Source organism: Saimiri boliviensis, chromosome 3 (genome assembly GCF_048565385.1).
Source record: "Saimiri boliviensis isolate mSaiBol1 chromosome 3, mSaiBol1.pri, whole genome shotgun sequence".
Classification (NCBI taxonomy): Eukaryota; Metazoa; Chordata; class Mammalia; order Primates; family Cebidae; genus Saimiri; species Saimiri boliviensis.
The window spans coordinates 87,526,479-87,540,256 of record NC_133451.1 but is presented as its reverse complement, the minus strand read 5'-3'; the positions used below and the strand labels follow the sequence as shown (position 1 = coordinate 87,540,256).

The following is a 13,778-nucleotide window of genomic DNA, read 5'->3' as shown; positions in this document are numbered from 1 at the left end:
GGAACCAATAAATCTATCCATCTTAGCTAAGCAAATCTAGTTATCTTGATTTATTACTGTAGTGCAAAGCCTACAATGAAATTTGGGATGGTTGTAGAAACAGCAATTTCCTTTCTCACCCCTATCTCCCTTAGACTTCAAATAAAAGATAGAATTTATATTCACTTATAACTGAGATGCACATCATTCAGTCTTTGATCTAATCAAATCTCACAAATATATTTGAGTCTCAAAAAAAAAAAAAAATGAAACAACATATCAGATCTCTCCAAAGCTCAGTCCATAATGAAATAAATAAGCTTTTCTTTCTTGCTAAATGTAGCATACACCAGAAGCAGGGTATGATTTAAAAGGGGGGGGAAAAAAAAAACCACATTAACTACACTCTTAGCCAAATGATCTAAATTTCAAAAATGGAGTTTAGATGCAAAGAAAATGTTACTTGAAACAGATCTTAGCAGCTGCCAGTCACTTGATGCTCCCTATTATCCAAGGCAAGAATCCTTTCTATCCCATCCCTAAGACACATAGTCCTCCTTAAATATATTCACTGATACTGTCTTTTGACTCAGGAAAACACACTTCCTGAAATAGGGATGGTGAGAACTCCTCAGATAGGGTACAACAGAAGCAAAAATTAACTATTCATTTTGAAAAGCAAGTTTGTATCTTTTTCCCTTTTCTGTTTGATCAAAGGAAATTTACAGCATCCCCAAAAGACCTTCAAATGGTCACAACTTTTATATTTATAGCTTACTTGTATCATGCTTCTTCAAAACACAAGACTTATATCCTAAAAAAGAATCACCAACTTTTGTTTTTACATTCTTGACAGTTAAGAGCCTTTGTCTTTACTACATATTAAAACTGTTTCATAGAGAAAAGCATATCACTAAGATAAAGCTTATATACATAACACCCAATTCACATAAAGTGAATGGTGCCTTTACAAGAGCATAGGGAAATTGGTATCGGTTCATTACGGAGTATCAGAGGTTAAGAATGTCTAATATTAAATGATAAAATACTACTGTCTTGAATATGTCACCATAATATCAACTAATATCAATATATGCTTTTATTTTCCTTAGCAGAATGCCTGCCTCCGTGGACACCTTTAATAATAAGAAGAAATCTACTAATTTCTTGTCAACACCAGGGATATGAGAGTAAACAGGGCTTAACTGGGAATTGTGTGTACACACAAACAAAGTATGAAGGTAGCATTCTAATATGCTATAAATGGAATACAATCCTCCACTGGTGTTTTAACAGAGGATATACAGTTAAGCTCCCAGGGAGGGCAGTGGTTAAAACCGGCAGCCCAGTTAAGTAAAAGTGTAAATACCTTGCAGTTCTCCTGCCCAGGGAATTCTCTCCAAATCACTGCCACTGCCCAGGGCAACATTCATTTTCATATCTCCAGATTGGATTACCTCAACAACTTCTTAAATGGTCTCCAGGACTCCAATCTTAATCTCTACAATGAAGTCATGATGATCTTTTAAACACATTAATGCTATAATAATCTTTGAATAATTCAAGTCTGATTTTGCCACTTCCGGCTTATAAATCTTTTAATAGGTTCCTTTCAGCATCAAGTCCACACTCATATTCAAAGCCGCCATTAATCCATCCAACCTTCTCCCTGGGCCACTAGACAGTCTTGAACATATTGAACTACTTGCCCTTCCTACCCAAAGCCAAATTCTCTCAGTTTTTGCATATGTTGCTCCCTCTCCAAATTGGCCTCCTCCTAAAAATGGTTAAGGGTCGTTGACTACCTGCAATTTTGTTTTAGGCATTAAAATATTATTTCTGCATAAAATAGGACTTCACTATAAACAAACACATATTTTACCTTAAGATTGTATCCTCGGAACTTTATCTAAGTCTTTTTCTTCCCTTTCCACTGATCCGCATCTCCATGCCTTCTGACCTGGGACTCATAATCAGATCTGACTCTTCTTTGTGCCTTTTTTGATGATTTCTATATTACATACTGGTGCTTTGCATCCCAGCTAATTTGTCCACAATGACAAAATGGGTGATCCCACATTCCTAGTATTTCCTCTGTACTCCACTGCTTTGTTCCTTATGTGCCGTAAATTATCACTTTTTTTTAGATGGGGGTCTAGCTCTGTCACCCAGGTTGGAATGCAGTGGCACAATCTTGGCTTACTGCAACCTCCGCCTCCCAGGCTCAAGAGATGTTCCCATCTCAGCCTCCTGAGTAGTTGGGATCATGGGTGTGCACCACTATGCCTAGCCAACTTTTTTTTTTTTTTAATTTGTGGAGATGCGGGTCCTGCTATGTTGCCCAGGCTGGTCTCAAACTCCTGACCTCAAGTGATCCTCCTGCCTTCACCTCCCACAGCGTTGGGATTACAGGTGTGAGACACAGTAGTGACTGGCCCTCGTATTTTGAGGAAAAAAAATTCCTATCATAGGGCTTTACAACTGTCATCATTTTTTAATTTCCAAAAATAAACAATACATTACTAGTTATAGTACTGCTTATATTCACAATCTTCATTCTTAAGAGAGTTAAATGCTTCAAGGAGAGTGGAGCTCCCTTCTCCTTAGCAACATGCTTATTTTCTAATAGCAGCCTTTGGCAGACAGTGCTCCCACCTTTTCAATGACTGTTGTTGGAATTTCAAGTTTGGTAGGAGGACAGATCAATTATCTTGGCAGATGAATTCTGAATCCTTCAGATTGTATGATATCCTAAATAAGACAACTGACTTCTCCACCCATTCACTTTCTTGGGGATATTTACTGAAGGCCTATAAACTGTGCCAGGCATTGTTTAGGTGCTGTACAATAGCGATCAGTATGACCCTGTCCTCAAAGGAATGAATCTAAAAACAGCAGTAAAAGACACCTACATAAACAATTAAAATGAACAAGATGAATGCTATAATAAAAACATTATTGAACTTGTGTAGGAGCATAGAAAAAGAACAGGTAACAAGGGAGCTCAAGAAAGTGTCACAAAGGGGTAACAGCTGGTCTTAAATGGTGAAGAGAAGTTTGTCAGGGGTAGAAAGGATGGAAAAGCATTTCAAGTAAAAGAAGCAGCTTGTACAAAGCAGAGAAGTGTGTGCTAAGGAATGACGTAAACTCATGAACTTCAGTGTGAGTGGACTATAGGGAACAGTATTATAAAATGAAGCTGGAGAAGAAGGTTGGCCTGAAATCGCAAGGGGACTGAAAGTTCTGTTAAGAAGCTAAGCATTTTGACCATGGGCAGCAGACGGCCCCAAACATTTTCAAGTAGGGACATCACATGAGAACTGGTTTTCGTTGGACAGTAACAATGTAAGTCAGGCGCCCCCAAACTACGGCCTGGCCCGCGGGCTGCATGCGGCCCCCTGAGGCCATTTATCCGGCCCCCCGCTGCACTTCAGGAAGGGGCACCTCTTTCACTGGTGGTCAGTGAGAGGAGCACAGTATGTGGCAGCCCTCCAACGGTCTGAGGGACAGTGAACTGGCCCCCTGTGTAAAAAGTTTGGGGACGCCTGATGTAAGTTATTAATGCCATCCAGAAAAGGAATAAAGGCATAGAAAGTTAACTTCTGAGTATTCTCTAAGTATCAGGTATCTACAACCTAGTTACATCATTTCATTTCACAACAATGCTGTAGGAGATGTGTTTAAGGTCTTTATTTTAATAAAGAAATGGAGGCCAGGTGCACTGGCTTATGCCTGTAATCCCACCACTTTGGACGGCTGAGATGGGTGGATCATGAGGTCAGGAGATCGAGAACATCCTGGCCAGTATGGTGAAACCCGTCTCTACTGAAAATACAAAAATTAGCTGGCCATGGTGGTGCGCGCCTCCCAGCTACTAAGGAGGCTGAGGGAAGAGAATCGCTTGAACCCAGGAGCCAGAGGTTGTGCTAACTGCGCTCCAGCCTGAGCGATAGAGCGAGACTCCATCTCCAAAAAAAACAAAAAAGAAATAGAAAAGACTCACAAAAATGCTAACCTTCTGAAATTCATACCCACAAAGGGCAGGCATTTCTATTTTGGGGGGCCACCACCAGTCAGAAAACCGGGCTCAATGAACAGGTCCTGATCTATCAAGGCATTGCTTATATTCTAATGAATTAATCATTCTCATTTTGTATATGATTAAACCAAAATTAGAAAACTGATGGGTTCCAACACAGAAAGGCTCTTCATTACTTTCTGACTGGATTTGTGAAAATCATTTCATTACATTTGTAAGATAGTAATATTTTATACATATTTGTATCAAACTACATTTATCTAATCTGGTATCTATAACTTAGAGGATCTAAGAAAAACATCACATAAGAAATTAGGTTACCTACAAAAATACAGAAACATATTTTTATGTTCCTAACTGCTTATTAATTATACATAATATGAAACATTTAAACATGAAAGCCTATTAGACATACAAATGTAGTGAATTCAGATTAGGTTTTAAAAAGTACAATTCCTGGATTCCTAAGAAAAATCTCACCTTTTATATCTTTTTCTAGATTCAAATCCATATTTATGAAGGGACGATTGCATCTTAATCATGGAAGTATTACCAAAGATACAGGGCGAGTAGGAGGCAGTCTTGCTAGCTTAAATAAAGTTCGAGTTTGTATTCTTACTTTTTTTGTATTAACTTCCATCCCAACTGTGAACTTTTGGACATTTTGCATCCTAAGACATTTGGCTCTTTTTCAGTCCCTGGCAAGCTTGTGTGTGTGTTAGCGTATATTAAACAACATGCCTGAGAAAAAGATAATCCAATCTAAACTATAATGCTGTTATATACATACCTAGTTCCTATTTATCAGCTGCTATAGCATGACTGTGTTATTCAAAGACTTCTGGGTATCATAGGCCACATAATACCACAAGTGAAATGATCTAAGAGTTAAAGCTGAAACTTCAGTAGAGGTAACAGAAACCCATGACCAGCTCAGAGTACAATGGCAGTGTCTTAAAATTTCAGTCATTTCAATGCAGCTTTTTTTTTTTTTTTGGCCCCTCACTTCAAAACTACAATAGTCATCACTCAATAGACAAAAAAAAATGAGATATTTACTTAAATCGGTGACTTTCAAACTTTTCTTAAAAACTGTAAAACACAGTAATAAATATACTTTATCTTCTGACCCAAAACTTATGTGTTTGCCATGTGTGTATACACATACTTCCTTATAGACATTTATGTATTTATGTTGGCCCTCTGTATCTGCGGGTTCCACATCCATGAATTCTACCGATAGAGAATTGAAAAAGTTAACACAGCACTTTTTAAAAAGATCATAAAAAATACAGTATGGCCAGGTGTGGTGGCTCATGCCTATAATCCCAGCATTTTAGGAGGCCAAGGAAGGAAGTTTGCTTGAGCTCAGGAGTTACAGACCAGCCTGGGAAATATGACAAAACCCTGTCTCTACAAAAAATACAAAAATTAGCTGGCTGGTGGTGCAAACCTATAGTCCTAGCTACTCAGGAGACTGAGGCAGGAAGGATGGCTTGAGCCTGGGAGGCAGAGGTTGTAATAAGCTGAGATTGTGCCACTGCACTCCAGCCTGAGTGAAAGACGGAGACCCTGTCTCAAATACATATATACATACATACATACAGTACAACGATTTTCATAGTACTTACCTTATATTAGGTATTATAAGTAATCTAGAGATGACCGAACACGAGAGGATACATGTGGGTTATATGCAAATACTGCACTACTGTACATCAGGGATTTGAGCAGTCTCAAATTCTGGTACTGGTGGGAGTCCTGGAACAGCTATTCACGAATATCCAGGGATGATTTAAAATGTCATCAATGGTAACAGTCACTCTTTGGTGATTTGCAGGGTTAGGAGGGATCAAATTGTGTTGTTGTCGGTTTTTTTTTTTTTTTTGACAGAGTCCCACTCTCATTCAGGCTGCAGTGCAGTGGCTTGATCTCAGCATCTCAGCTCACAGCAACCTCTGCCTCCCAGGTTCAAGCGATTCTCCTGCCTCAGCCTCCTGAGTAGCTGGGATTACAGGCATGTGCCACCAAACCCGGCTAATTTTTGTATTTTTAGTAGAGACGGGGTTTCACCATGTTGGTCAGGCTGGTCTCGAACTCCTGACCTTGTGACCTACCAGCCTTGGCCTCCCAAAGTGTTGGGATTATAGGCGTGAGCCACTGTGCCTGGCCTGTTTTTTGTTTTTTCCTTTCTCAGCTAAGAGAATGAGGCCTGAAGCTTTAATGTGAGAGAAGGAAAGCCACCTGCCTTAATACTTAAAGCCCACAGACTCACTTCCTGACTGCTACATCTCTTTAGTTGGCACCGTCATTTCCACAGGTGAACTATGAAGAACGCATGAACCCATGATGAGCCCACTATCATCTTCTAAATCGAAAGACTTTTTCATTTGCATCAGGAAGCTTTTGAAACTATTTATCTAAGACTAAGAGTACATTCTGAAATTATTTTGTTGTCGTTGTTGTTGTCTTTAAACTATGGCATACCATTGCGTAGGGCAGAAGAATTTGAATGGCTGGGAATTTTGTATTTATTTTTAAATTTTCTGAAATAGCACAAAATAAGTTAACTTTGCTACAACATAATAATGCATTACCTGCCCATTTATAGCATCTGGAGTAAGATAAATAAGAGCTCAGTAAATATTTTCTAATTTGAGCTAAGCATTATGATGTAATTCAACTGTGACTTCACAACAGAAAACATACTTTCTTTTTATAATTTTGCTTTATAATGTCACATAATGTATAATGTTTTATACTGTTGTAGTTTTGCTCATGTAAAATTCATTTACATTTTCTAGAAAAAACAATGTTTTAAACACTAACCATGTGAATCATTATTACAGTTGCTAATATTTGCCTACTTTGATTATTCTAACAAATTTAATTAGGCTTGGAGAAAGCACTCCATTGCCCTCTTGTGGTAATTTTCCTGTACTATGTTCACCAAGAGTGCAAAAAAAAAAAAAAAAAACAATTTGTTTCTTTCCACGTAGTTCATCACATGTACCCCAAAACCTAAAATGCAATTAAAAAAGAAAGAGGCAAAACAGTATTTTAACCATAAATTTCTGAACTTCCAAAGGCCGTATATAAACTTTCTGTCCTCCACTGTCCATTTACTTTGTGCCTTCCCTTCAGTTTCTACCTCAGAAATTTAGTCTTTTCCTTCCTTTTTATAAAAGCCATTGCCATACCAACAGCATTTTTTTCTGAAAGTTACTTTCTGTATTCAAATGCACACAAAATAATTACAGAAAATCTTCATCATCATACATACACTTTAAAATAGAAATAACTAAAAAATGTATGGGGCTGAGCTTACCATTTTTTCCCCAAGAGCACAGGTCTTGCTAAGATGGTTAATAGGCCATAAATTTCATAGACTAACAATATTAGACTGAATGGTTTAAGTTTTTAGAAGTAATAAAAGTCTTTCCTCTTAAATAGTCTAACAATATGCAATGGCCTATCCTCTTTCCAACACAATAGAAATAATTCTAACTTCTTAGCAAAATTAGTGACATGTGACATATGCCATTATAAAATAGACTGTATAAGGTTTTCTAAAAAATATAAAGGATTTTAATTAATGTTAAACATTGTGGAAAATACAAAAATAAGATGGATTCCTAATTAACTAAAAATTCACTCTTACAAATGGCAAAAATATTCTCAAACAAATAATGAGTGATCAAATTTTTTTTTTTTTTTTTTAGACACAGGGTATCACTCCTGTTGCCCAGGCTGGAGTGTAGTGGCGTAATCATGGCTCATTGTAGCCTCAACTTCCTGAGCTCAAGTGATGCTCCCACCTCAGCCTCCCAAGTAGCTGGGATTACAGGTGCACGTGCCACCATGTCTGGCTAATATTTTATATTTTTAGTAGAGATGGGTTTTGCCATGTTGCCCAGGCTGATCTCAAACTCCTGGGCTCAAGTGATCCTCAGCCTCCCAAAGTGCAGGGATTCTAAATGTGAGCCACCCAACTCAGCCATGATCAATTCTTAAAGCTATCATACTGTGAAAAGTGGCCACTTGTGTACTCAATCAGCACTCATCTCAAAACTGATGAAGAAAGACTAGAAATTACAGGACTAAGTGAAGAAGTACCTTCTGTACAGAGGGGTAAGAACTTTCAAAAGCATGGTAGCATGGCATGTCTTAGAAACTGAAGATGGTTTAGTGCAACAAAGCACAGATTATAAATTGGGCAAAGCAGGAGATGAGGTTGAGAAGCTTGTAGGGGCCAAAGAAGAAAAGGTCCTAGATGATATGTTAAGGAAGGATGAGATAGTCGAGCATCCACAGCTTGGGAGTGAAGCAGCAAATCAGAGTTAAGAAAGGCTAAGCATGGCAGCTCACACCTGCAATCCCAATGCTTTGGGAAGACAAGGTGGGATGATCACTTAAGCCCAGAATTTTGAGACCAGCCTGGGCAATATAATGCTACCCGTCTCTACCGATTAAAAAAAAAAAAAAAAAAAAAAAAAGGAAGCTGCTAGGGAAGTTGAGGTGGGATGATCACTTGAGCCTAGGAGTTTGAGGCTACAGTGAGCTATGATTGTGCTACTGCATTCCAGACTGGGAGACTGTACTTACATTATATTAGGTATTATAAGTAATCTAGAGATGACTGAAAGTATACGAGAGGATATATGTGGGTTATATGCAAATACTGCACTATTGTACATCAGGAACTTGAGCAGCCTCAAATTCTGGTACTGGTGGAAGTCCTATTCACGAATACCCAGGGACGACTATATCTTAAAATGACGTTTAATTTCCCTGTCTCTTAAGAAAAAAAGAAAAAGCAAGATCACTCATTCTAGTATGGCCGTATGGAGGACACACTGAAGGAGTGAAAAGGAGACAGGGAAATTAGAAGTCATTTGCAATGAAGAGGGCATGAATCAAAGCAATGGCTCTGATGACACAGAGAAGAAATTTGAGAAATACTGAAAAATAAAACCATTAGATGTGAGTTACTATGAGAATGTGGGACGTGGGGTCTAAAAGTTCACACTCTAGCTTTGGTGACTACGTGGATGTGCAACTCCCAGAGATAGGAAATGGTATTTTCAGACATACTGGATTTGAGGTGCCACCAGGAGATGGCAAATAGGTTACTTGGAGGAAGCTGGAGAGAAAGATCTGTAAATTATGGATGGCTAAGCAGTGAAAAGAACCTGGATGAGAGATCACCCTGGGAGAGTATAAAGAGTGAGAAGAGATGAAGGCTGAGTTTGAGATTGGCAACATTTGATTATAGTCCTATTTCCCTTTTAAAAGGGTTACTTTTGTTATATAATCATAAACTTTGTTCATGTTGGGAGAAATAGAAAATGATTTAGTTTCTCTTTGTTTTGCAGAACAGAAAACTGAGGGTGTCAAAGAGGTTATGTGACTTTATTTAAGGCTGTTAACCTGTAGAAGACAATGAGAACTCAGGTTTCTGGACTGAGGCCAAGTTGTTCCACTGCTGCTCAAATGTTCTTTCTAGGACTGTGTCCTTCTTTCCCTATGCTATACACATTGTAAGAACAAGAATTGGAGGATGTTTTCTTGAATAATTGTTTGATGGCAATAAATGTTTCTGTGGTTGTTATTTGCACATATCATCAAAAATAAAATGTTTTATTTCCAAGGATAACCTTCCAACAATATAGTCTGTTATTAAATAAGACCCAAATTTACAATTCAACACATGCTTCCTGAATATTCTGGGAAACAAGGCAATGCCGAATCCTACAATTATGAGTAGCAAATGCAACTGTATCAAATACAGAATATTCATGAGATGTCTAATCTTGATAGTCCTTTCTAAATCTTAGGTTATTGAGAATGGGTTTTACCAGAGAATAATACCATATATCGCAGAACACACACTCTTTAAGAAAAGCAAGAAGCAAGACATTTCTTTGGACTACCTGCTTGGTTTGGCCGTTGCCAGCTTGGTGACTTGATGATACTGGTGGATCCTACAGGTTTGAAGGCAGCTGCAGTGGCGAGGCTGGCCACCCCGGGTCTGCCAGGGGCTGGGCTGTCCAGGCTTTCCAGCATGCTCCGTGTGGAAGCTACTGAGGAAGCCAACTGTGGAGAAGGCTCCTGAGAGTTACTGTAAAGGAAATAAAGAAACATCTTTGGTGAAGTGGTAGCAATGTAACTTAGCAATAATCCTTTCTTTTCAAAATCCATTAATTTTTAAGGAAAACAAAACACTAATTAATCAATTTTTTAGAAAAGAAAATAGGGACTGCCTCTCTTTAAAACAAAAAAGGAGTCAGATGACATTTGTTCTCTATGTTGAAAATTATTTTTAAAAGATCTACCACAAGAAATTAGGCTACTGAAAACTTATGCAGTTAATCATTTTAAACAATAAAAGTTTCCCTGACACCTCACCCCTTACCAGTTACTTTTTTTTTTTTTTTTTTGGTAGACACAGGGTCACTATGTTCCTCAGGCTGGTCTTGAATGCCTGGCTTCAAGCAATCATCCCACTTCAGCCTCCCAAAGCACTGGGATTACAGGTGTGAGCCATTATGACCAGCCCAGTTACTCCTTCTACTCACATACTCATTCGTAAATATTTAAGTACTTACTATATGCCAAAGGTTGGTTGTGCTATGCACTGTCCACAAAACAATAAACAAGAGACAACATCCCTTGCCTAACAGAACACCCAGTGTTCTGCATTCATAATAAAGGGAAAAAAGAGACAAGAATACCATTATCTTCTCTCAACTACCATTATCTTCTCTCCTGTTTACAAGAGGTTTTATCTATGGTAGATCCAATTTGGTTTTGAAGATCATATGGCCTTTATTACCAAGTCATTTGTTATTTATAATTATATATGACATCATTTCCAAAAAATAATAATTCTAGGTAGCCCAAACTATAAAATATAGTAATGATTATTTCCATCAAGTAAAGTATAATAATACTACTTAAAAAGAATACTTTCAGGCTGGGTATGGTGGCTTATGCCTGCAATCCCTAGCACTTTGGGAGGCTGAGGTGGGTGGATCACCTGAGGTCAGGAGTTCAAGACCAGCCTAAAATACATGGTAAAACCCTGTCTCTAATAAAACCACAAAAATTAGCTGGGTGTGGTGGTGGGCACCTGTAATCATAGCTACTTGGGAGGCTGAATCAGGAGAATCACTTGAATCCAGGGGGCGGAGGTTTCAGTGAGTCAAAATTGCATCACTGCACTCCAGCCTGGGTGACAGAGTGAAACTCCATCTCAAACAAAAACAAAAACAAAAACAAAAACAAACCACAACAAAATACAGGAAACAGAATCTTTCTATTACTTAACTTTTCAATGACGGTTGCTTAAAAAATTCCATGCACAAAAATTCAAATGATTTCAATACCTGAAATCAACAGCTGGAGAAGAGACTGATAAAGACAGGGTACTATATTAATGACTTCGATAAAATATCCTTACTTATACTGTTTAAAGTGGAGATTATTTTAATAAAAATAAGTTACAAACTAAATATTGTCCATGATCTTACCAAGTGAACAACAGTTTATAATTTCCCCAGTGACTCTTAAATCTTAGGTAACACCTAACATAGTAAGCCCCAGACTGCCCATCCATAGAAGGCCTGCTTGCAAAGTTGGCCCTTGACTGGCATCGGGGAACTTGGCTGGTGAACTGTGGCCAAGTGACATAAAACTTTCTCTAAATGCTAAGAGTGGCCCTCTGTGTCTTAACTGTTTGTATAAACAACATGGTTTATGTTGAACACCTGCTTTCTTTCTGAGAGTCTACAATCCTGGTACAAACTCACCACAAGGTGCCTATGTAACAAGCCCTTAAGAAAAACCTTGGTATGTGTTCTCTAATGAGCTTCATGGTAGGAAACGCTTTGCATGCTTTGCCACATTTGCTGCTGGAGGAATAGTGCACTTCCCGTGTGACCCCACTGGGAGAGGCCTTTTGGTAACTTGAGCCTCATTTCCTCTAGACTTGGTCCCATGCACCTTTTTCCTTTGCTGACCTTGCTTTGTATTCTTTTGCTATAAAAAATCATAGTCATGAGTGCAACTATATGCTCAGTCTTGTAAGTCCTTCTAGTGAAACAATAGACATGGGAGTGGTCTGGGAGCATTTCTGACACTAAACAGCTTTGAAAAACCATACAAATGATTTTCTTGAAATACTGCTCCCTATTCTTGTTTTCTCAAATGCAAGTGTCATAGAGCCATCACCTTTCATTATTTCTGATCAGTTTAATTTAAAAATCTAAAACTTGCTTGATTATAAAACACACTATACAATAAAAAATGTTAAGCACTTAAAAAATCTTTATAATAAATAAAAAGTCAAAGACTGCCTCCCTCATGATAATATTGAACACAACTATCAGTAAAGGCAACAAAACAAAAAACATTAATGGAAACAGGGTTGAAACATTATAGTACAGTGGTTATGGGCATCTTCTAAAAACACTGTACTGGACAAATTATTTTACTTCTCTAAGCCTCAGTTACCTAAACTTTAAGTGGGAATCACATTTTGCTCATGAGATTTCTATGAGGCTTAAATAAGATAATTATGCATAAAGTGCTTAGCATACTCTAAAGCACAGAATATAACCTTAACATAATTATTGTATTCAATAATAAAAGTAAGTCTTATTTTCAACACTTTTACTTATTACAAATAAATGATTTTTGAAATACTTATATAGAGGTCATTTTCATTCCAGGATTAAATTACTCTTGCAGATTTTATTTTTAAAAGTAATTAATAATGTATATGATCACAGGTCTAAGAAGAAAATTTATGACCAAGCAATGCTAGAAATTATAGATGAAACAAAAATATAGTCTGGAAATAACAACAAAACCCAATCCATCACCATTTAATGTGTAAGTCATCTGAAAGAATTAAAATTTAATTCCAGGGAGCTGCCAGGCAAACTGACTTAAAAGAGAGGACTTTGGTGTCAAGCCTAATACAGTTTGGGTGAGGGAACTGGTAATAGCAGCTCAGGTTATGAAAAAAATTTAGAGAAGTGCGAGAGTCATCCTCAAATTTCTGACATGGGGATTCACTCTATGTGACTATATTGTTTGCCTAATTTCATGGAGTGAAATCTATAGTGAGATGGATTTGCTTCAATAAAAGGTGCTTCCTAATACAAAAAATCATCAAAAGGAAAGAAATCTGTTCCTACTGAGGCTTTCTGTAAGACCCGTCACCAGAAGCTACTTAAGCAGAGGATGGAATGCTGCAGAATGAATGTAGCTATTTAGCCTGTAGAAGGCTTAGTTATATTTCAGAACCACACACAAAGCCTTCTAAGATAAAACTACAATCTACTAGTCTAATCTCATCTATCACTGTGCTATACAAACTATATTCTTGCCACCCCTACTGTCTGTCCATAATTCTACATTTTTTTTCCGGATTCTACATATGAGGTACCTCTTCATACTCTCTATATGCACCCATCCATATCTTATCTGTAATTAATAAAAGAAGTAAATATAATACACATCATGTACCGTGTTCAAATTAACATACATCATTTTGTTTATTTATTCAAGCTTCCACCAGTAGAGACACTCCTTTTAATTCAGGACATTTGTTAACTGCATGGCATATAATTTTATACTGATTTGTAATAGCCCATTTAAAATTAGTATTAATAGTTACTTCTTTATGCATCTTGTCTCCTCCACTACATTATAAACTACCTGAGGTTGGGGATTTTACTGTGACTGCAGGCAA

At 37.6% G+C, this 13,778-nt stretch overlaps 1 protein-coding gene across 13 annotated transcripts in view; it reads right to left on the bottom strand.

Moving 5' to 3' along the window:
• PDLIM5 (PDZ and LIM domain 5) overlaps positions 1–13,778 on the bottom strand; it is a 217,532-nt gene that overhangs the window by 44,846 nt on the left and 158,908 nt on the right. For all 13 annotated transcript variants that reach the window (XM_074396453.1, XM_074396458.1, XM_074396455.1 and 10 more), the window contains one exon: positions 9,952–10,139. In XM_074396453.1, the coding sequence (XP_074252554.1) occupies positions 9,952–10,139 (188 nt within the window). The remainder of the gene's footprint in view (positions 1–9,951; positions 10,140–13,778) is intronic.